Here is a 24707-nt window from a genome sequence, read left to right as displayed (position 1 = left end):
AGTAAATTAAATGCTACTGGTGGGCTTGCAGCGCTGCTTGTGCCACCCACCAAAGTAGCCTTTCGAACCTGTCTCAGGCCTCTGCCATTGCAGGGCCTGAGCGCGCAGTTTAGTGCCGCTGTGATGTGGCACCTAAAGTGGGTGCCACGTCTGTGACTCCCCTTTTACTACATGTCAGTCACCCTTAAGGTAGGCACTAACTAGCCCTATGGCCAGGGTGCAATGTAGGTAAAAAGTAGGACATGTGCCTTAACTGTGTGGCATGTCCTGGTAGTGACAAACAACCATTTTGGTTTCTCAATACTGTGAGGATGCCCTCTCATAGGAATGCATTCGGGATCCCTGATGTGTATGTCAGTGGTAATTACTGATATGAGAGGAGTAGCGTGATCAAGTTTGGTATGTTTGGAATAGTGGTAATAAATGCTGCGAAGTGGTGTGCACAGATTTATTATCACTCTTTTAGAAATGCCTGTTTTAGAAGTTGGCATTTTTGTGTGCTACGTGTCTTTGTGCCTGCCTGATGTGTATTGTATGTCTGGCTCTGGAGTGAGGTTCAGTGGCTCCAGAGGGGAAGGGTGAGTCAGCGCTAGGCTGAATAGGCAGATCTGCATTTGGAGTAGTGGGAGGAGTAGACCCTGACCCTGAATAAGTCTGTTCCTGCCTTGTACAATGCTGATTCCACCCCCTGTGATGTGTCTGGAGCCAGAGTCTACACTGACAAAGGAGGCGGTGGTGCCCCTTTAGAGAAAGGTGTGAGTGCCCCGAGAACTGGTTTGGAGTTGGACTGGGCGCAGAGCCCAGAGGGAGATCAAAGACATTTGGGGTATAAGTGTTGGGGCTGTGACCCCATGAAAGTGTGCTGCTTGTTGTTTTACTGGAGCGGAAGGACTGCTGGGCACCAGGAGGAACCGCCGTGGGACCCAGCTGCTATCTCCTGGGGGGTCCCTATGTGCTGGCCTGCCTGTGCCCAGCTCTGCCCTAGGGAACTTTGGACTTAGCGCCTGGTGAGCGCTACACCTTTATTGCCTGAACCCCAGGAGTGGGGCTCCAACTTTGCCCATGTAGGAGCGCTCTACCTCTATTGCTGTTGGGACCGTAAAGGGGGGCTCCTGCTTTCAAGCGCATTGTGAGTGATTCATCTTTTGCCCCTTTGAGCCAGAGAAGTGGGCCCCTGCTCTCTGAGAACAGCACCACAAAGCGCAAGTCAGGTGGCAGTTGCCTAGTTGTGGGCAGGGCCCCTTGAGAAGGGGAGAGCCCCGCATGATTGCCAGCGTAAAGAAGCACTCTTGTTAGGTACAACGCAAGGGGAGTGCTGTGTGCTTCTGCCTGAGGCCAAAAGCCCTATACGGAAGCCAACTGGGCTGCTTGGCAGCTCGAGGGAGCGTTGCAGGAATCAGAAGCATTTTCCGGCTAGCCACGGAAGTCAGGCAGTAAAGGGCCGCGTTTCCAAGCCTGGTTGTGGGCAGGGCTAAAAGGGACAGCGTCCCAGGAGGTGAGCGGCCGTAGAGGAGAGACGTCGACTATTGAAAACCGTCCGGAGTTTTCCCGTTGTCTGACTGGGTGCCATTGCTCGCAGAAGAGAGGGTGAGCAGAAGGGCCGCTCCCACCATGAAATCACAGGTGAGAGACACAGGAGGGGTCTTCCCGCCAATGCAAGTGCACAAGGGCTGCCACTCTGTGCTTTTTGACAACAGCACACAATGGGGAGTGCAGGCCAGCCTGAACACGGGAGCTGGCTTGGCAAGGGACCAACACGGTTTCACCCTACTGGTCCGGTGTACCAGCTGCCCCGCGTGGTAGTGGACGGCTGCCTTGACCAAACTGGGCAGCACGTACGAAAACCGGGGGGCGGGGCATTGTTGTGGTTTCAGACACCCGGGGTAAACCTTGAAGGAGGCCCAGAGTTCAGGAGTAATAAGGAACCTCCCTGATGATACAGCACGGCGATGTAAAGGACGGGACAGGAAATACACCCTCTAGGTGAACCAGGGCTCCCCGCGGCTCTGTGCCAGATGTGCTGAGGCTATGTGCACGCTAATAATGCTGGAATGTGCACTGCTGCTGATTGTGTTTATGCCATACTGTACAGGGTTATTGTTTCACTGATGTGGTTATAATGTGTGGCATAAGGTGCAGTTATGTTTGTACCTTAGAGGGGCATGATGGGTGATGCTCAGGTGCACAGTTACTGAATCTGGGTAGGCATAAGGGGCTATGCTGAGTACCACTATAAGGTGTATGCATAATATTTGGTACACATGCCAACCTGCAAGGTTTTATGCCGAAGTGCACCCATACCAGTATATGCTGGTTGTTCTCACTAATTGTGATGTGTGTTCTAATGGGGATGACAGTGGCCCGATTGGCCCTGTAATGTATATAATCCCCTGCAAAGTCATACCTAGTGCCAGGTGCACAGTAAATATATATGTGATTGCATTCTAATGAGTTTTTATGAGTAATACAAAGGCTATCAGAGTGCTTTACATGAGAATCAGAGAAGTTAAAGGTTACAAGTTACATTTGTTACAAGAGCATAGTCAAACATAGGATAGGATAAAAAGCAATGTTACGGAAATTCATCAAGGGAGGGGGAGGAAGGAGACAAAAACAGTAACTTTGGGCAATGAACTCCGCTCAGAGTTTGCAGAGATTTGTTAACTACACATTCCATTAAAAACACAGAATTCAGGCAATGCCCTAGATGGTGGGCGGACCGCCACTGATGGCCTGTTGGTGGTGGTCCGCCCGCCATCGTAATGAGGGCCTAAATGTCTGTATTTTGAGAAACTAATATAAAAATAACCTAAATATTAAAATTTCTAATAATTATTATCAATTAAAAAATATTATTAATATAATTAAAATGCCACATTATATTCACACAAACATAACAGCCAACAATTAAAATGTAATGGAAATGGAAATAAACAAAGTATAACATAATTAAGATATTCCAAAATAAATAAACAATAACTTCCTATCCTATTCCTCTACAAACAACACAAACAACACCTACCTAAAATATTACTTGACAAATATGTGAATTTCACAATTCACATAATTAGCAATTACATTATTAAATAATTAATACTAAAGTAATAATTATCAATAAATTAGTTCTTAATTAACTTCCCACCCTGTAACCTAAAAAATACAACCCACACCATAAGCTATATATTGAAAGTTATAATAATTATACCATGTACATAATTATTTGCCAATTAAACAATTCATAATAAATAACTAATTAATTATAATATTTTAACGTCCCACTCTTTACCCCTACAAACCCAACAACCCACACCTGAAATATAATTACAAAAATATCTCCTTTACACAAGTTACATAATTAATCATTAATTAAACAATTCATAAAAATTTATAAAAATGTAAAATAGTTATTAATTATAATTTAAATACTTTCCACCCTGTACCCCTATCATCCCCACAACCCACCTAAATATAACATAAAAAATGTTTTACACAATTTGCATAAGTAAACATCAATTAAATAATTAAAAAATAATTATCCATTCATTTTCTTCACACCCTATCCCCCTACAAACCCCACAACCCGCATCTGAAACATAACTTAAAAAATTATATAATTATCACTTAAATAATTATTAATGCAAAAATAATTATTAATCAGTTAAAATTAATTTACTTCCCACTTTGTACCCCTACAAACCTCACAACTCGCACCTTCAACATGACTTAAAAAATAAATACATTAGCAAATGTACATAATTAATTATTTTTAAGAGGAAAAAAAGAAAGACACATAGCTCTTACACAACAGATATTCTGTTGATGCACACTGGTTGTTACTCTATATAATGGTAATTCCTGATTGCTGGGTGACTACCACAGTACTGATATCTCACATGAACGAGAGAAGAAATGCCAAGGCTTACACATTTAAATAAATATGTGCTTGTGATCATTGAATGTCATTACAATAGTAAATCACTCTTCCATAACAAGTAAATATATAGGCCCAGGCATAACCTAGTGAACTCACTTAACTTATTATGGTGTATAAAGAGGTATGTCAAAAGCTCCAAGAAAGGAATCAGGATAAAGACCAGTCTTGAGCGATCGTTGATGAAAACTATTTAGGAGAACTGTGTTTCCTGCAGGTTTACTGTGCACCCCTGCATATAAACTAAATATATATAAATACACATAGAAATGACATGCAAACTATAATAGACATATTGGGGCCGATTATGATGTCGTCCGAGTTGACTCCAACCGACATCATCGCGAAATAGGGACCAATTGACCTTCGGTCAGCGGTCCTGACCGCAGAATTACTATGCGACCGCATGTTAGGCACCACACGGTGCGTACCGCATAGTGTAGGAATGAACAGGGGGGGCACTATAGGTGCCCCCTCAGCCCCCAACCGGAGGGCGCAAAGAGAAGCGGGCCCTTCTAGGGGTCCCCAAACTCGCTTTCCAACAGGCTTTCCATTTCAGAGAGCCTGGCATGGAAAGCCTGTGGGAAACTGAGCATCGGAAACGCTGTCCATTGGGATTATGGACCAGTCTCCGACTGGCCAACGGGCTCCTGAGCCCATTTGAATCCAGCTGGAATGACCGGCCGGTATCAATTCTGACTGCCTAAATTGCAATAAGGCAGTCAGAATTGAAACCGACGACCTCGATCAGAAAGTCTCCGATCTTAGATTAGACTTGGTGTCCGCAAAGTGACCGAAAATGCAGCGACAGAAATAAAGCTCATACAGTGTATTATGTGTGTTTATCTGATTTGGCATTTCCAGCTGTTCTGTTTAGAACCAGTAATAGCAAAACCAAAGGGGATGATGGACGGAGTGTTTAACATTGCAAGCAATCACCTCCAGTCAACTGATCTAGGTTTAATCCATATTCTTTAGCTCACTCCGCCACCCCAGTTCAGACATGGCCCTATGCAATTCAGTCTGACTCTGTTCCTCGTGGGAACAGTCCAGACCGAACTGCCAAGCCATGTCTTCCCTTAACCGGAAACACGCATATTGGGACTGGTTCTGGCTAATCAGCCATCATCAGCCAGGCTAGCTTGAATCCAGTGGCAAAGTGAGCAAGGGACCCACGTCTGGGCATACCCTGCCAACTTAGGGCGAACAAAGCAAAACCAAAGGGGATGATGGACGGAGTGTTGAACATAGTAACCTGGCTTCCAAATCAGGCCCTAAGTTCCTTGAGACTGGGATTGTGTATATGTCTAAATAAATAAATGGATAAAGGAGTGCATAGGAAAAGGTTAGACTTGGTGTCCGCAAAGTGACGTAAAATGCAGCGACAGAAATAGAGCTCATACAGTGTATTTTACGAGTTTATCTGATTTGGCATTTCCAACTGTTTAGAACCAGTGATAGAACGTTGTCCATATATAAGGTGTGGTTGTCATCACATTAGATAGGTTTGCCTCGCAAGGTAACAAGAAAGAAAAGTTGCCCATCGCTAGTATGTACTCCAGATCTCTAATAAGATGTGAGCAAGTAAATAGTCTGCACTGGTTAACAGGAGATAATGGTATAGAGAAAGAGCATTGTTAGAGAGCTTATGTTGTATTTCTGCCCAAGAGTAGGTAGTAACAGGCTGTGATAGGTCTAAGGAGCACCATCAAACAGGTAAGTGTGTGTGTATCCATTGCTACATACGTGTGTTCAGTGTGCACATATGCTTCATGATTAATCCGCAGGAACAGTGATGGTATAGTTTGTGCCTGTTACGGCATGTCTAATCACCAAGAGGCCTTGGTGCTAGTGGTTCTGAGGTCAACAAGAACACATAGAATGCCTAGGTAGGTATAGAGAAAGTGAGAGACATTAGTGCATATGTTGTGGTCTTTTCGACATAATGTGGTAAAACATGACAATAGGTTTAGTGAGCAGATGATTTTGTGACTATGGGAACAAACTTCAACTGTTAAACCTTTTTTTGTGTGATTCAAAGTCTACAAGTCTACAAAACATTAGGGGACTCATTTAAATATTATGTGGAAACTGCTTTGTTAACCTTTACCATGCTCGTGACGAGCTGAGCTCGTCATGAGCATGTGGGTGCTGTGCGCCCCACCCTCCTCCCCAGCACAGCGGGGGAATTCCCCCGCAGCGAAGGGGTTAACACCATACCCAGAATTATTGTAACCAGTGATGTGGTTCTACTCATATGTAGTATTAAAGCGTGATCATGAGTTTTCCCATAAGTAGGGGTGTATAACTGCTGGAACTGATGCGTGTAAAACGATTCCCATACTTTCTCACATTCCAGGTTCTGCTTCCCATGCACATTTTGCAAGATTTTTCCTGTTAAAACGTGCATTGGGATAAAATTGGATACGAGTCAGAGTGCAGATTTCCTGCACAACTTGTAATCTCTATGTGGCTGGTAACTGTTGTTTCCATCTGAATTGTGAATTTTCCAGTACTCAAAATGAAGGTATATGACAGACATACCAGATCACTCCACTTAGACTGGGGCAGAGGTCTGACTTTTTGGACAGTGCAACTTCACTGGCCACCGCAGACCAGTTATCCCACTGTGAACATTTTCATATAAGCAAAACCTCTTCACTGCAATCTCTCATAACCCTGATCCAAAGACATGAGAACTACCACAGCCTTACCATGACAACATCATCTGTAAAAGAGAACAAACTCTGGCAAACTCACAAAAGATGAAGTGAATGAGGGGCACCAATGGAGAGATCTATCTCCCACTCATACATTTCAACTGTGTTTTGAAATTCTTCACACAGGCAGCGTCATTCTTGAAATGACTACCAACAAAAAGTACTGAGTTCCAAAAATTATTATAAGCCCAAGAATAACCTTTTCTTCTAGACCTAACTTAAAATGCCAGTACAACAGCATGAACGTGGAACTTGTCCTATCATCTCATATTGGCTTCACTAAAAACAGCAATAATAAAAAACAATTCTTGACTTTTTAAAACATTCTCAAATGGTTACAATGATTCTGAATGACTTCTCTATTAACTTTTGTCCCAAATGACTTACAGTCACATTCATTTTACTTTTCCCGAATTTTTGGTTGCATTGGTTAATAAAAAGGTTAGTTGAAGGATATCTTTAATATGCCTCTCCTTTCTGACAACGTTGCTCCGGGAACTCAGCTCGAGTGTGTACCACACTCCCTAACCACTCTCCTACTATACCTACTCTGACAGGCGTATTACTTACACAGAGGAAACAACCACATGCCCATTCATTTTAAAAAACCTGTACATTTCTGGCTGGAGTCACATTCCAGACTGCTCCTCATTGGCGTGTGTCAGTGTGCTACATCCTCTACATGCAGGAATGTGCATTCAAGATAAGCAACACCAATGCTGATCAATTTCTTTAGCTGAGTATACTCTAGGTTAGGATAGTACATACAGATCCTTGCCCTCAAGACTCTGCATGCACTTTGTTGATGTTTCCTGCTTTTACCTGGCAAGAATATTGCACCATGAACCACCATTTAAAGTCATGTGACCAAGCAAGCCAGGCCCTGTAGGTATCATCCCAGTAAAATTATTCACTTATCCAAAATGCCCACTGTATTATTTAAAAATTACAAGAAATATGTCTATAATCTAAATTTACTTGGTTTATTAGCAACAAATAATTCCAGTTAAATGTAAATGAATTTCGATTTATATAGCGCACGTTTCACCCAGGGGTCTCAAGGTGCTTGCTTAGGGAACCCGTCCTGGTATTCCCCTGTGAGAGATACCCCAGCAGGGTATTCACAAGGTGAAAGCCAGGCATCCTGCCGCGAGGGGCCGTAGTGGAGATTAAGCAAGCTATTGCCCAGAGTGACAGAGTGTGACCCCGTGAGTCGAGTAGGCACCGGAGCGAGAATTGTCAAGTCCGTGGAATTTTTGAGCCCGAGACCCGCCGAGGCGGGGAATCGAACCCTGGTCCACGGCTGATCTCAGCTTCCGGGTCTGCCGCCTCTAACCACTGAGCCACACTTCTCCCACATTAAACACATTACCAGCCACGACAGCTCACCTGCCAGTCTTTCACTGAAACCTTCAGCAGTTTATGATTCTTACCTCCACACCAAGCACTCTTCAGGTCTGCCTTTTAAACTGATACATGGATATGACATCTATTACTTTAGGTAAAGGATAAAGGGGATCACCATGATATAAATGCAGTGTTTTATTCATATCTACGTACTGTCAGGTGGAAATTAGTGAAAAACCCATGGTTAGTAAATTTAAGCATGGTTGTTGCTTCAATTTGTTCTTTTGGCACAACAATCCTTAATGAACACATATATTAGTTATATCTAGGCAAATTGTGAGACAAGAGGGTATATTTATAAGGAAATGGCACACTACCAAATTTTGCAGCGCCGTGCTGCATCATTTAAAAAACACAGGGATGCGCTATATTTACAAGAATAGGGCGCAAACCTGTTTTTTCCCTTGCACTGGCACTAAAAATAGTTGCCTAGCATTCTGTCCCTCCGAATCGATCTTCCGAGCCAAACTCAAAACCTGGCTCTTCTCCGGACTTTGAGTCACTCTCCTGCTTCTCCTTGCTCTTTACTCCCTATTCCCCCTGGGAGGCTCAGGATTTTAGCGCCGGGACACCCCTTCGGGGGTAGCTGCGCGCTTTATAAACTACATAAAATAAATAAATAAAAATAAATAACACAGATACCCTTGCGCTATAGTTCAAGGGTACCTGCGTTGCAGGGATGATTTCCTCCAGGCATTTGGAGGAATACAAGTATTTCTCCTCGTTGCAGCAATCTAATGCTTGTTTTTGCATGGAGCTAGTTTTTAACACTTCCTCAGATTTACAGATCCTTGTTAATCTGGGGCAGCGTCAAAAAGCAATGGGTGTTGTGGTGGAACACTCCACAGCAACATCTATTGCACGCCCCTTTCACGCAGAAAGCTGCGTGAAAGTGTACCATATTTATAAAGCGCCGTTAAGCCACGCAAAATGGCTTAACAGCACTTTCTAAATATGGTGCAGGGCATTGTGCCACCAGAACGTGGAAAAAAGTGACGTTCCAGTTGAGCAATCCTCTTGTAAATATTCCCTTTTATAATGACACACAGTGTACTATTACATACAATTACTATTATCTATATATATATATATACGCTTAAATGTATGTGCATGATTTACTTCTCTACGAGTCCTCAGTGGCAACGCAATATTAGTCTTTAGCACAATTTTTTAACACAGAAAGGATTTCTTTCCTTTCTAAATTCTACCTACATTTCATAACCTATTTTAATAATTCGAAGTGTCTTGTCTTTTATTACTAATTGCAACTAATTGAGAAAATAAATCTGTTTTCTGTAATTGGTTGATTTTCGACACTGGTCTCTGAAAATTTGCCTTCAATAAAGCTGTAGAAAATGTGAAGGACACATACACAGTGGGAATACAGTGTTCTTTTATAGTTCCTTCAAATGTTTATATGTTTCATCATTGGTTGTGTAGTATGCATATTTTTCAATGTGTACCGCTATGATTGAACCACCTCTTACAAACAGTCAAAATGAACTTTAGTGTTTGTATTACATGTCATTTATAAATATAACGTTTACAAATTGTCATTCTGCACCATGGACAAGTGATAAGTCATCATAACCCTAACTTAGAGAATATTGCCTTACTCACGCTACCTTACCTAAAGTATTATGGATGCCAGAATCAGTCAGTCATATCTACAAAGGGAACGGAACCATCACACATTCCAGTGGGACACCAGCCTCATCACAAAACCAATCACACACTAAGTCAAAACGTGAGTCATGTGACTTCATTTTTCTGTAACCACTTATCCACAGTACATATGCTCTGCCAAAAAACACAGACCACTATCTAAGCTGTAAGCTCACCCAACCTGCTTCTGCACCAATAGAAAGCGAAATATTAATACATAATGTCACGTCCATGAAAATAGTAAGTTAAAGAATGAAGCGAGGATGGACGGATGGACAGACAGATGCATATTATATCAATGCATGGTAATGGCTGTGAAAAAATATTATTTTGCATAGTAGGCCTCAATAAGGTTTGCAATTATATTTTTAAGGTATTAAAATACTGAACCAAAATCCCAGCTTTAAATAAAGCTTATAAATCAGCAATGCTAGTACAGTTTCTCATTCGATGCTGTAGCCACGCACCAGTCCGAAGAATCCAGAAAATATATCCTTTTTCTGATAAAAAAAAAAGTACCAAAATGATTCAATCTTCTGAGCTGCTCTTTGACCTGGCTCCAATCAGAGCGCAATTTTGAGAAGAAGGAGTCTTGGGTGGGTCAAACACCTGCTCAGTCCTCCAGGAAGAAAAGAGACGTAGGTTGCAAATTGTTTCTGTGATTTTTCTTTTTCAAGAAATAGCACAAAGGCCTGCTTATTAGCACTATGCATGCATAATGATAGAGTTCATTATAGACCAAAACAATTTTCAGCTGAGACAAATGGCTTCCTTCAGAGGTAATATCACAAATGATTATCCTGCTGCTTCTACTAAAAATAATCAAGCTTTTTATCAGTCCCTAATGGGCAGTAACACTGATGACTTGACCTCAAACTTAGGTCATTACTGCAATTAAAAAGCTACAGCAGCACTCCATTTACAAGTGATTGCCTCCTTCTCTTTCACCCACAAATCATTATGCTGACTGCGTAGAATGTGCCTTTTGTTAACTTTTTATGTTGGGAGTCTTGGAGGAAAAGTTGGCTTCTTATCTATTTTTCTGCTGTAAAAGGAACATTTGACTCACACTAGCTTTAAATAAACAGGTAAGGAAGACCACCAATGATAACCTGACCACAGGCTAACAGAAGAGAGGGGCTATCATGCTAGCTAGTAAACCACTACAATTTCCGATAGATGTCCACTTCTACCTATCTCAACAATTTCTATATAAAACGAAAACATTTCATTCGTAAAAAACAAAGCAAGCGCCCCATCTTAAGAATATGCCTTTCGATAGCAGGTTCTAATGCACAATATGTGCCATTCCTGCGTTTTGATATGAATACCTTGTAACTGCACAGATTCTTAAATTTTGCAATACATTTATGGTTTACACATTACCCAAACCGTGTAGATTGTAATAGTCTCAAGCGGACATAATAATTATGTCTTGCCAATGTCAGGTGTGTGTGTCTATTTCTGTAACTAAATCCTTGTTTATCTGCTTTGCACAGATTTATTCCTTGTCTTTTTTTACTGAAGAAATAAAATAGATTACCTTTATCTAGAGTCTCTAGAATACATATTAGAAGCATTGCTTAATTTGTAAAATAAAAATAATAGCGCAGGAACCTACACTTTTTGCAACGTGCCTCTGCCGTTGCTGCCAAATGCCCGTATTGCCAAATACAGTGTCTAATCTTTATTCTGCCTCGTGCCTCTTTCTTTACCAACCTGCATTTCCTGTTATTCTTGCAGGCTCTTTCTGAGCTCTGCTTTTTCCCTTTCACTTTCTATTTCTCCTCCTTTCTCCGTGTTCAGACTTTCTCTCGCTTGCTCTGGGTCCAAGTGATTAAACTACTAAAACCCAGTCCCCAAAAATGAGTGACAGTGCCCACAAATTGCATGAAGTAAAATGATAGGGTCCACCTGCAGAATATGAAGAGGGGGCCCTTAGTCTCACATATACCACAGATATCCACTGCCCTTGGGCAGAATGGGGCACCACTGAAGGACTGGGGCCCCTTCTGCAGGGTTGCATGAGCCTAGGGATCCTTGGATGCCGATCTTGTGGTCTCTTCTGACAGGTGTGTTTAGGGACAGTATGTCAAATGCCGTAGAGAGGTTGAGGGCCGCTGCTTCTTCTTGGTCAAGGATGGCCCCGATGTGATTGTTGGCTCAATGTGTGCTGTTTCCGTAATGTGATTCTTTCTGAATCCTGATTGATTGTTGTTCAGTCCAATCTATAATAAGTACTTACCTACTTAGTACATACCTGCATGTTAAAGACTGTGTGGAAAAGGTCATGCTTAGTAAAGGCTATGTTGTAAAGGCTGTTTCCCCACAGAGCATACTGCGGGTGGGTATTTGCAAGATGGAGAAAGCAAGAGAATACATATAACTGCCATTAAATGGCGACCGCTGAGCCTCTCACCAGGCTAGGTCGCCCCCAAGCACTGCTGCCTGTCTACCAGCCTGCCTGCTGGTGCCGCTTCCTGACGACTCAGCCGCCGCTGAGCCGCCCGACCTCCAGATCTTCCCGCCGCTGCCTCCCTGCGGCCCGCCCCCCTCCAGCCCATTCGTCACCCCGCTCCCACCACCCAGCTGCTCCTCCCTCCCGGCTCCTGATTTATGATGCCCTCGGAGCGACCGCGCGCAGCGGACGCGCGCAGCGGACGCGCGCAGCGGGTGCGCCGATTGTGCGCCAAAGGCAAGCCCGTCTGCGCCCGTCTGCGCCCGTCTGGACCGCGCCCAGCGCGAGGACCCTTGGCCCTCGACGATGCCAGTGCACCCGACGGACTTACGACAACGCCACCCTCCACGCACTCAACGCCGGCCGGAACCCCGCCTGCCACCCAGCAACCCCGAAACGCACCCACGGACCCTTCACCTGCCAAGCCAGCAAGTTCACCTGCCTCCGGACCTGCACCGCACCCGCCAAGCTGAGCACCAGCAACAACCACCTCAAGTGCATCCAGCTCAACAGCCGCTCCGTCCACAGACACGCCGTCGAACTCTGGAACCTGCTCGACACAACATCACCAGATGTCGCCTTCCTCACGGAAACCTGGATGAACGCCTCCTCAGCACCCGACATCGCCATAGCCATCCCGGACGGATACAAGATCACCCGGAGGGACCGCATCAACCAGACTGGAGGAGGCATCGCCATCGTACACAAGAACACCATCCGCATCTCGACCAACTCCAACGACACCCTCACCGCCGCCGAACACCTCCAATTCCAGATACACACCGACCCCAAGACGACCCTCAGAGGCACCCTCATCTACAGACCCCCGGGACCACGCACACAATTCAGCGAAGACATCGCCAACTTCATCAGCCCGCATGCCCTCGCCTCCTCTGACTACATCCTCGTAGGGGACCTCAACTTCCACCTGGAGAACAACAATGACAGCAACACCACCACCCTGCTGGACAACTTCGCCAACCTCGGACTCAAGCAACTGGTGAACACCCCCACCCACTACGCCGGCCACACGCTTGACCCCGTCTTCTCCTCCAGCAAGCACATCTCCTTCAGCCACTCCACCGGACTTCACTGGACCGATCACAGCTGCGTCCACTTCAGCTTCAGGAGAAACACGACCCACCACAACCCACAACAGGTTCCTCGCCGGAGCTGGAGCAAGATCACCGCCAAGCAGCTCACCACCTCCCTCCGCCAGAACCTTCCCGCCAGCACTACGGACCCCAACGAAGCAGCCAGCAACCTCACACAGTGGCTGACCGCCTGCGCCGACGACCTCGCACCACTAAAGAACCCTCCCAGCAGGCCCAGAAGCAAGAAAGCCCCCTGGTTCACCAACGAACTCAAGGACTCCAAGAAAAACTGCCCCACCCTCGAGAAAGCATGGCGCCACGACCAGACCTCAGACAACATGACCGCCCTCAAGCACGCCACCCGCAAGCACCACCAGCTGATCCGCACCACCAAGAAGACAGCATTCAAAGAACGACTGGACAACAATGCCCACGACAGCAAGGAACTCTTCAGCATCGTCAAAGAGCTCTCCAATCCCAGCGCCGGAAACAACAACATCACACCCTCGCAAGACCTCTGCGATTCACTCGCCTCGTTCTTGCACCACAAGATCGCCGACATACACAACAGCTTCGGCTCACCAACCACGCACCCAACCGCCGAACCAACGCCTCCTACCACCACCCTCTGCAACTGGACCCCGGTCAGCACCGAAGACACCACCCGCACGATGAACACCATCCACTCCGGATCACCAACAGACCCCTGCCCCCACCACGTCTTCAACAAGGCCGACTCCATCATCGCACCCCAACTGCGGGACATCATCAACACCTCCTTCCACACCGCCACCTTCCCGGAGGGCTGGAAGCACGCCGAGCTCAGCGCCCTCCTGAAGAAACCAACAGCGGACCCCACCGACCTCAAGTACTTCCACCCCATCTCGCTCCTCCCTTTTCCTGCCAAAGTCATCGAGAAGACCATCAACAGACAGCTCACCGCCTTCCTCGAGACTAATGGATCCCTCGACCCCTCGCAGTCCGGTTTCCGAGCCAACCACAGCACCGAGACCGCCCTGATCGCAGCCACCGATGACATCAGATCCCTGCTCGACAACGGGGAAACAGCGGCCCTCATCCTCCTGGACCTCACCGCAGCGTTCGACAGTGTCTGCCACCGCACCCTAGTACAGCGCCTCAGCAACATCGGAATCCAAGAGAAGGCACTGGAATGGATCATCTCGTTCCTCGCCGGAAGAACCCAAAGAGTCCGCCTCCCCCATTCAGATCCGAGGCCACCGAAGTCATCTGCGGCGTACCACAAGGATCTTCACTCAGCCCTACCCTCTTCAACGTCTACATGAGCCCCCTCGCAGCCATCGCACGCCAACACAACCTCAACATCATCTCCTACGCCGACGACACCCAGCTGATCCTCTCCCTCACCAACGACCCCGCCACCGCCAGAACCAGCCTACACGAAGGGATGAAAGACGTCGCAGAGTGGATGAAGAACAGCCGCCTGAAACTGAACTCAGACAAGACGGAAGTCCTCATCCTGGGATCATCGCCCTCCGCCTGGGACGACTCCTGGTGGCCCCCTGCCCTGTGTACCACTCCCAAGCCAACGGACCACGCACGCAACCTGGGCTTCACCCTGGACTCCTCCCTCTCGATGACCAGACAAGTCAACGCCGTCTCCTCATCGTGCTTCAACACCCTGCGTATGCTCCGTAAGATCTTCCGATGGATCCCCACCGAGACCAGGAAGACCGTCACCCAGGCACTCGTCACCAGCCGACTGGACTACGGGAACACCCTCTACGCCGGAACCACAGCCAAACTGCAGAAAAGACTCCAACGCATCCAGAACGCCTCCGCACAACTCGCCCTGGACATCCCCCGACACAGCCACATCTCCGGCCACCTGAGAGACCTGCACTGGCTCCCCGTCAGCAAGAGGATCACGTTCAGGCTCCTCACCCACGCACACAAGGCTCTCCACGACCTGGGCCCCAAGTACCTCAACGACCGCCTGACCTTCTACACGCCCACCCGCCAGCTACGATCGACCAGCCTCGCCCTCGCCGCCGTACCACGCATCCGCAGAGCCACCGCCGGAGGAAGATCCTTCTCCTACCTGGCAGCCAAGACTTGGAACTCCCTCCCCATCCACCTTCGGCTGACCCAGGACCATCTTTCCTTCAGGTAGCAACTCAAGACCTGGCTGTTCGTGCAGTAAAGTACCCTCCCCCAGCGCCTTCAGACCCTTCCAGGTGAGTAGCGCGCTATACAAATGCCATGATTGATTGATTGATTGAAAGAAAAGGAAAAACGTAACTCAATGAATGTCAGTAGGGAAAGGATACAAACCATCCAGTCAAAAGGATGGTGAGAAGCTTCGCTTCAGTGGAGGGACAAGCACAAGAATTAGAAGGATAGCCATTGAATAAGAAGCTAGTAAACTAGATAGACAAGCAATGGGCTGGCCCAAAGCCCATTGTATGTACTGATATTGTCTACAATTCATCTTAGGCAACAGACAGTTAATAGTTGTCTGTAAGCAAACCATTAAAAAAGATAAAAAGCTGTGTGAGAGTCGACAAGCTTCTTCTTGTGTATCTTTGATACTCGTGACCATTTCATAAATGGATTGCTCGAGCTAATTCTGCATGGCTATAATAATCTATGATGCCTTCGGCCACATCAATGCCCCGGCCTCTGCATAGACAACTGGGTAACATTTAATCAGTGGGTGCAGAAGAGAACATACCTGCATTACTCCTGATTGCCTTGCTTTAGTAAGTTGCAAAACCAGTGCCAGATATTAAATTGTTCTGCTTTACCTCTGTAAGTTTTTTGATACGTTTTGCTATTTTTCCAGAACAACAAAAGATGATGACCAGAACGCTTACACAAGTCTAAGCTACTCGAAATTGCTCAGCCTACATTTCAGTCCATCGTTTTTTTGCCCTCTAGACCACTCTAAACAGGGATCACATCAGTCTTGGACCAGCACCAATATGAACAAAAGGAATCATTCCTACTCGATTAGGAACAGTCCAGCCCAAAACGTCAGTTCACATTCCGATGAACGAGTATACAAGCAACCCCATATCGGTTTCAACCTAGATGGACCTCATTAGTGAGATGTACCTTAAATCTTGTGACGCAGCAAGCTTTTTGTAAGCATTGCAACTATCACCTGTGTTTTTCCAAGAGTAATGCTCTATGCAATTGGATATGCCACGAGGCAGATCTAATGCCCACTAAACCAAAAAACTCAAGCAGCACCTACCTCGCTGATGAGGTGCAACCAGGCTGAAATGAGTCTGTGGGTGTATCTGTTTCTCAGAAGAGGGGGTCTAGCTTGGGGGTCTAGGCTGGACTGTCCCTTTTGGAACAAGACTAATCTAATTTGTATAAGGTGGTGCTTGTCTGGGGAGGCATAGCGGAGGAAAAATTACAGACTGGAATGAGAACTTGAGTGGCTGCTAGTTACTGAGACCTTTGCAAGCATTCCTTCTATCAACTTTTTGGGGCGAGATTTACAATTTTTTCACATAGCGCACTGCAGCAGCTGCAAATGCTGCCCTGCGTGAAAAGGAGAGAAGAGGAGAGCACCCAATTTACTAAAATCAGGCACTCTCCTCCGCTCTCACTTGCGGCGGCGCTGAAATTAGCTGCCATGCACTACAAAGCCACCTTTGTGCCATAGTGCAAGGGTGTCTTTGCGAGTCTAGCATAGGTTTTGTACTGGAAGGGAACCCTTCACGTACAAAATACTAAGATTAGACTAACTTGAAGCCTTTTCCCACTTTGTATGGGTGCTGTACAGTGCAGCACGCATGCAAATTCGGAAAAGGCCGAAGAAATAAAAGTATGTCTCCTTCCTTGCGCCTGCTTTAAAAGGGCGCTGTTTCCTCACGCTAAACCATATTTACTTTGTTTAATAAATTGGGTTTAGCGTGAGAAACCTTGGGTGGTTGCATGGGAATGCCCATGCCCGACCCATGGTACGCCCCTGGGCGCTAAGTAACGCAAAGCAGCGCTATGCGCTGCTTTGCATTACTTTCCCATTATTTCCAGCGCTAAACAAGTTTAGCACTGGAAAGTAAATCGGGGGAAAAAGATTTTGTGACAATTTGCGTCACTTTTTTGACACAAAAGTGGCGTAAAATCTTAGTAAATCTCCCCCTTGGTATACTATTTTCTAAGTACATTTATAACATTGTGATTCCTTACTCACTCGTGTGATCTGTACATTAAGTTATTTTAGAGAACACATCCGCGTCCACATTCAGAATTCAGTGGCGTAACTTGAAGCCCCCTACCTCCCCCCCCCCCCCCCCCCCCCCCCCGCAAAATTCATGCAGTGGGCCCCTCACATGTCCGGAACTCTCTTGTCAGGGACTAACTCGGCTGATATGAATACATTTGATTGATATCTAACTTGTCTGCATATTGTCATCGAGACAACTCTGTAAAAGAAGACATCGGTGTCTCAAAAATTGATAAAGCAAGCACGATTCACCCGGAACCTACTGGAACGTTTATTGTTGATGACCAACAACCACATTTAGCTTTAAGACCATATAGACTTAGGTATGCTGCACTTTCATGATTAATAAGTGTGAAAATCTAGGTGCAAAAAGATGCCAGTCAATTTCCCTAAGAGCGAAGAAAATTGCAACCCGGCAGCATGGGAGCACAAAGGGCATGGTAATTGCCTCACGAACAATCACCCAAATAGTTTCACAAAGCACACAAGAATCTAGCTGCACATAAGAAAACAAAGCTAAATTATCTATATTATTGAGCTGATGATGGCTGTCAGTGGTTTGATCAGTTGGACCGCTTAGCCCTCCACCGCATACAGAATATTGCATAATAAAAGAAAAACGTTTCACAGTAAACAGAATCTCTCCTGATTGCAGCTGATTATATTAAGTAGCTTGTTTTATTGGTGTCGCAGAGGTGGCTTAGCAGCTCCTGTAACAAATCTGCACAGACGACCTCTCACATCAACTGATGAGGCCTATTAAAACACCTGCTGCCCTTTGCACACTTAAGATGTTACATTGCTGAACTGTTTTGATCCCGAATGTATTTGCCAATGTTTTTCACACGCGTAGAATGATCTCTTCCGTGATCTTAAGCAGCATCATTTAAATGCTTGACAAAAGAAAAGGCTTTTACCTGATGCCAGCATGTCATTAATTAAAACGAGAAAACGCTCGTCTGGAATTTGAGCATCCGTGTGCAGAAAGACCGTGCTAATGTTCTTCACTCCGACTTTGAAATACAGCGTAGCTATATCACTCTGGGAATAAAAGAGGAACACGATAAGAATTTAGAAATAACGACATTCAGAAACAAATCATGCCAGAAGACATACTTAGATAGGTGCAAAACAAAACAATATTTTGCTACCTACTTCCAATGAGTGCGATTTCTAGCTTTATTTCAGTTTCTCACAGATTACATTTAAAAAAAAATAATCCAACATAAAATAGAAATATGCAGTTTTACTCGGCTGGTTCAGGTTAGTAAATTAGGAACACATGCAATGCAATGACTATGGGTAAAAATGATAGACGTCAATTCACCGAAATGTCTGGGCTAGCTGAAGTGACAACACACTCCCTTTTACCGTCACATTCACTCAAACACACAGACCGACACATCCAGACGCATTCAGACATGAACACAATGTCTCTCACATAATCCCGCTCTTATGCGTAAACACGCACACAACATACATTAAAAACAAAAAACTTTACTTACCTCAGCTGCCAGGGAAGGCCAATTCCAGCTAATTGTCCTCCATTTTTTACACGAATAGTAAATAATGTATTATTATTCACTATGGGTGTAATGAAAAAATGGCAGAAAACAAGGAGAATGGAGCCCCAAGGATGCCCATAAGGACGATCTCCCTTTCTGTTCCAGGCACTGATGTTGCCACCTCTGAGGCTAGGTGTCACAAAGGCAATGCCAGTGAATGCAAGAGGAAAACCAGGGATGCAATACCAAAGGCTTGCAGGCTGTGAGGTTATGGTAAGGGGGACTACCTGTTCCAGCAGGCCAAGCTGTGCAATCGTGCCAGAAGGCAGTCGGGCAGCTTCTGTTTGGCCCCTGTAGACCACAAAAGGGTTGAGACACTCCCGCAGCGTGGGACGCAATATCAAAGGCTTGCAGGCTGTGAGGCTATTGCAAGGGGGATTTACCGGTTCCAGCAGGCAAAGCTGCACAATCCTGCCAGGAGGTGGCCGGGCAGCTTCTGATTGGGCGCTGCAGCCTTTAAAAGGGCTGAGACACTCCCACAGTGCGGGAGGTACACCCGTGCCAAGGGGCAGCCCATCTGTGCCCATCAGCGACTGGAGGAGGCTGGGCTGGGCCAACCCACTTGGCGCAAAGATATCACCTCCTAATGGCTAGAGTCTACCAGAAAGGAATCATGGGTAAGCAACCATCCACAATCGGGGGCCTGGCTCAATAAATAACTACCTGACTACTGCCATGTCAGTAATTAACTCCAGACTGTGGAAGAGAGGCTGGGGCTGCTAGGAAATCCTTGACTCTTCACCCTTGTGATGAACAAAGTGCTAACTCGCCAATAATCAATCCGGAAGGAACCACTAGATGCAAAGTGGAGGGGCAAATTAACACGTTTAGTGAAACTACCCCTGACCCACCGAACTGTTGTGTGCTTATGGGGGTCTGGATATTACCATCGGGGTATCAGCATCATATTGTCAAAAGTTCCAACTCGGATATTTGCAGCTTACCCACCCACAAAAGGAAAGAAGCTGGGGCATGAGACGAAAAATAGTGGGAAGAACCGCACTAAAGAAGATCAACTGACATACAAGGGAAGGGCCCCGAAGCTAAAGTAGTCTAAGGGGCCTAATGATGTATCCGGAAGCGAAAAAGGAGGAGACAAATTTAACAAGTGCATGGGGAGGCCTGCTGCCTAGAAGGATTACTTGTCAGGCTATTGACTCCGCTGGCTGCGGCACGGCAAAGGATTGATAGAACTCTGAAGGAGCTTCTTACACATGTGCACTCTAAACCACCTATTCTACCTGCAACCAGTAGGCGCTTTCCTTGTACTGCTGAATCTGCAATTGCAACTGTATAAGTTGATAAGGAGAGGCCAAACTAGCAGATTCTTTTGCTTCAAAATAGTTCCCCAGTGTTGGTCCTGGACTGGGCCATAGAGAGCCTGCCTCGTCAGCATTGTTCCCAAGTCCTGTTCCATCAGAAAGGGCTCCAAACAGAAAACTGCAAATCCTATAGCTCACCCTGGATTACACACTGTGTCTAGTAGTCTTGAAGAATGTTCCACCACTGGCCTCAGACCAAGAGGAATCAGACTAACAGCTGAAGAACAAGGTGATCCACTAGTTGGCCACCACCCTTTGACACATTACAAGTCCTCTCAAATCGAATAGTAGGGGTTCGGAGGATACAATGGCTGGGCAACATCTGCAAGATGGATCCGGGAGACTGTGTTGTAATTCGCTTTCATGACACAAGCCTAGTTGGGCACATAGCAGACAGACTCGGCCACCTCCAAGGTCTTCCCCAAAGAATCCAGCTGGTCCGTTTAGGTTATTTTTACAAGCCAAGACCCATGTATAATCCAGTAAGCAGCAGGAGATTCATCATACCAATACATAATCGTTTTGCTGCCCTGGAAGAGGTTGACTGACTGCCCTATGGTTCTGAGGCCAAGGTTATAGAGGCCGTGTAGAAATAGCTAGTAATATTGCTGACCTGGCCAATCCAGATTGCTCATCTAGTACACTATCTGCAACAAATGGTCAAACCCAATATATTCCACCACTAGAAGCTGGAGAACATGATATGGGCGCTCACACCTAGTCACCCTTTGACTCACTGACAAAAGGGAAGGATAGAACTGGTTCATTGCCTGATGGGGCTTCAATAGCAGAAGAATCTATTAGTGCCACAACTATGACCTCGACTTGAGTGCCCTTTTTTGCAAGATTGCTGGTATTAGCAGCAAACTGACTGATAGAAACTAGGTATCTTTAATTTCAAACCCGCAGATTGTCTGTTTTCCGGAGACTTGGTCATGGCGTGTAGTTCCTTTCAACTTATATAGGACCTGCACGTTTAGACAACATACACAGTAGGATTAGTGTCTGTACTGATTCTATTATAAACAACAGAAGAGTGTAGATCAATACATGTGTAGAAGCACATTTGGGAGACAATGGGTGAGAAACAAATCAATTCAATTTGTTTAGAAAGCCCTCACTCACCATCCTGGATGGTGACATGCTTCATCATCGGGCCCACCGGGAGAAGCCGAATGCTTCCCCGGTGTACTTCAATGCCAGATTTACTGAGGAGCTGGTTTTTGTGAGAGAGGTGTCGTTGTGAAAAGTTAAAAATGTACAGATTGTGTCTCACATAGAATTTTTTTTATTCTGTGGCCAATCTGACACAATAAAAACAGTATGTGTGGAAACTACCAAATTAATTGTTTGGTTATTTCTACTTAAAGTGGGGTCAACATGTTTCTGCCCGTCTATGTGTGATTTACTGGGCATTCGTCAGGACCATGGAGAGTGTACCTCGGTGATATGAGCACGCTAATGCCCACCCTGACCAGAGGACGTGAAAGTTAAAAAGTTGATGAAAAATGGTGCAAAGTGAAAAAACAAACCAACAGGTTTTTGTGGGGTAAGCGACCTCAAAAATAAGAGGAACCACATGGAGGCAAGCGCTACCTCCCTCACTTATCGCAAACTGATAAACAATCTACCCGACCCGTTGCAGAAACTGAAAGAGAAATGGGAGGACGAGGTAGGGGAGATAGATGAGACGAATTGGAATGCTGCCATGGCGTCACCTTAAGAAGCCGGTATCTCGGCGAGATTTCGGCTAGTGCAATTTAAAATACTACACCGAGTATACTACACGCGCACTACCCTACATAAAATCCAAAGGGCAGACCACCCGTACTGCTTGAGAAACTGCGGAGAAGAAGGCACATTGTTCCATACCCTGTGGGCTTGCCCTAGCATGATAGATTACTGACGGCGTGTGACACGCACTGTCGCCCAAACTTTACAAATCCCAGTCACGCCTGACCCTAGGGTTTGTTTGTTGAATATGTGGGGCCCAAACAACTTGACGCCGCACGGACGGCAATGGGTGGTAATCGGAATGATGTTGGCAAAGCGAGACATAGCGCAAAAATGGGGGGCATCGGAAGCACCGACCCTAGCACAGTGGTACAGGAACATGGATATGCTCATGATGGTGGAGAGGGCGGTGTATCAACAGAGAGCCAACCCACGTAAATGGAACAAAATATGGTCACCTTGAAACGCATATAGGGGGGAGCTGTGTGAGCCACTGCCAGAGGAGGAAGACATAGACAGTTCAGGGGAGGAAGATGAAATAGAGTAGGGGTGGGAAGGGAGGTGGGGGTGTGCTACGGCTGGGTAGGATCCAAGATTTCCCGTGCTCTCCTGGCTGGGACAATAGGTATGAAAACTGTGGGGTACAAGGCCTCAACCGCTATACTGTTACTAATTAGCAAGGCAATGTTTAAATTGAGCGCTGTTAAATGTCCAATCAATGACCTGTAAAGTTGGAAGTTTTATTACAATAAAAAATGGAAAAGTTGCGCTAGCGGTTGGTGGTAGCGGAATGTTGACGCTGCACCGACGAATGTATACTCCTGTGAATATGATTGTGTGAATGCAACAATAAAAACAATAAAAAAAAATAAGAGGAACCTGTGTAGTCTGTGAAAAAGGGACATACAGACATATAAAGAAGACAAAACAAGTAATTAGTTTTAGTTTTCTTGTGCTGGTTTGATCAGAATAAGACCATGCTCTATGGGATGTGCTTCTGGTTAACCACTCGAGGATTGGTTGCTCAATCATAACTGTAATCGTATTTTTACACAGTGGGGCTGGCCTTGTTGAAACGTGCCAGTAGGGGAGCATGCAAGTAAACTATTAAAAGCACATGGACGCCGATTTTGGCGTTATACCGGTAATCGTGTTGGTTACAGGTCAATGGGCCGGTAAATGTGGGGCCGGGGATACTTGGTGACAATAGCATGACCCGGCTCATATGGTGATGATTATAACAACATTAGAATTAAAATTAAACTCTCACTCGTTATGTAAAAGATCCATGCCCCATAGGTCATGGGAGGGGGGTGGAGGCGACAATGGCACACCATGTCATGGGGAGGAAAATGGGGGCAAAGATTTAGAAATACGGCATAGAAAACAGTGCAATCATTGCGCAAGTACTTAGCTCTATGATGCGGGGAAGAAACTCACGCCCGCAACGCCTCGCACCCGCTCGATACCTGCGCGCAGCCTCTGACCGGATCTCGTGGATAATGGTTGGTTCAGACGGCTTGGTAGAAGTAGTCTCTGTAGGGAATTGAACCCAGAAGCAATGTCCGGGAGCCCGCGGTACACGGGGGTGTGGCTTGGGTGGGCTTGCAAGTGTGTAGCCAATCAGGAACTGCGTCATGGTGTGACGTCGGTCCGGAGGCTGAAACGCTGACTTCGTATCTACGGTCACATTACTCTGCTGAAATTTCATCAAGAGAGAATTTAGAAGGATTAAAAGTGAAAGGATATATGGTAGAGCGATTTACCCAGCAAATCAGAATGGGCTAACAAACGTGACGGGAAAGAGGACAAGCACTCACTGGGACCAAGGTTCAGACGTATTTTGATATTAATGATAGTGAATGGAAGGCAAAGGTGACGGAATGTATATTTAGTGCCAGTGCAGAGATAAAAAATAGAAGAGTGTAGATCAATACATGTGTAGAAGCACATTTGGGAGACAATGAGTGAGAAACAAATGAATTCGATTTGTTTAGAAAGCCCTCACTCACCATCCTGGATGGTGACATGCTTCATCATCGGGCATTTCACCACCGGACAAAGTGGAAAAACAAACCAACAGTTTTTTTTGGGGTAAGCGACCTCAAAAATAAGAGGAACCTGTGTAGTCTGTGAAAAAGGGACATACAGACATATAAAGAAGACAAAACACGTAATTAGTTTTAGTTTACTTGTGCTGGTTTGATCAGAATAAGACCATGCTCTATGGGATGTGCTTCTGGTTAACCACCCGAGGAGTGGTTGCTCAATCATAACTGTAATCGTATTTTTACACAGTGGGGCTGGCCTTAGCGTGCTCATACCGCCGAGGTACACTCCCCATGGTCCTGACGAATGCCCAGTAAATCACACATAGACGGGCAGAAACATGTTGACCCCACTTTAAGTAGAAATTACCAAACAATTAATTTGGTAGTTTCCACACATACTGTTTTTATTATGTCAGATTGGCCACAGAATAAAAAAAATTCTATGTGAGACACAATCTGTACATTTTTAACTTTTCACAATGACACTTCTCTCACAAAAACCAGCTCCGCAGTAAATCTGGCATTGAAGCACACCAGG

General features: G+C 45.7%; 1 protein-coding gene across 1 annotated transcript in view; it reads right to left on the bottom strand.

The window, feature by feature from the left end:
* Nucleotides 1–24707, bottom strand: part of LOC144824202 (dynein axonemal heavy chain 11-like) — a 3356387-nt gene that overhangs the window by 1062881 nt on the left and 2268799 nt on the right. Inside the window, exon 64 of the mRNA XM_078683354.1 lies at nt 18415–18538. Coding sequence (XP_078539480.1) covers nt 18415–18538 — 124 coding nt within the window. The remainder of the gene's footprint in view (nt 1–18414; nt 18539–24707) is intronic.

Source organism: Lissotriton helveticus, chromosome 3_1, assembly GCF_964261635.1.
Source record: "Lissotriton helveticus chromosome 3_1, aLisHel1.1, whole genome shotgun sequence".
Classification (NCBI taxonomy): domain Eukaryota; kingdom Metazoa; phylum Chordata; class Amphibia; order Caudata; family Salamandridae; genus Lissotriton; species Lissotriton helveticus.
The sequence above is the reverse complement of the archived record's forward strand: the minus strand, read 5'-3'. Positions and strand labels throughout refer to the sequence as shown.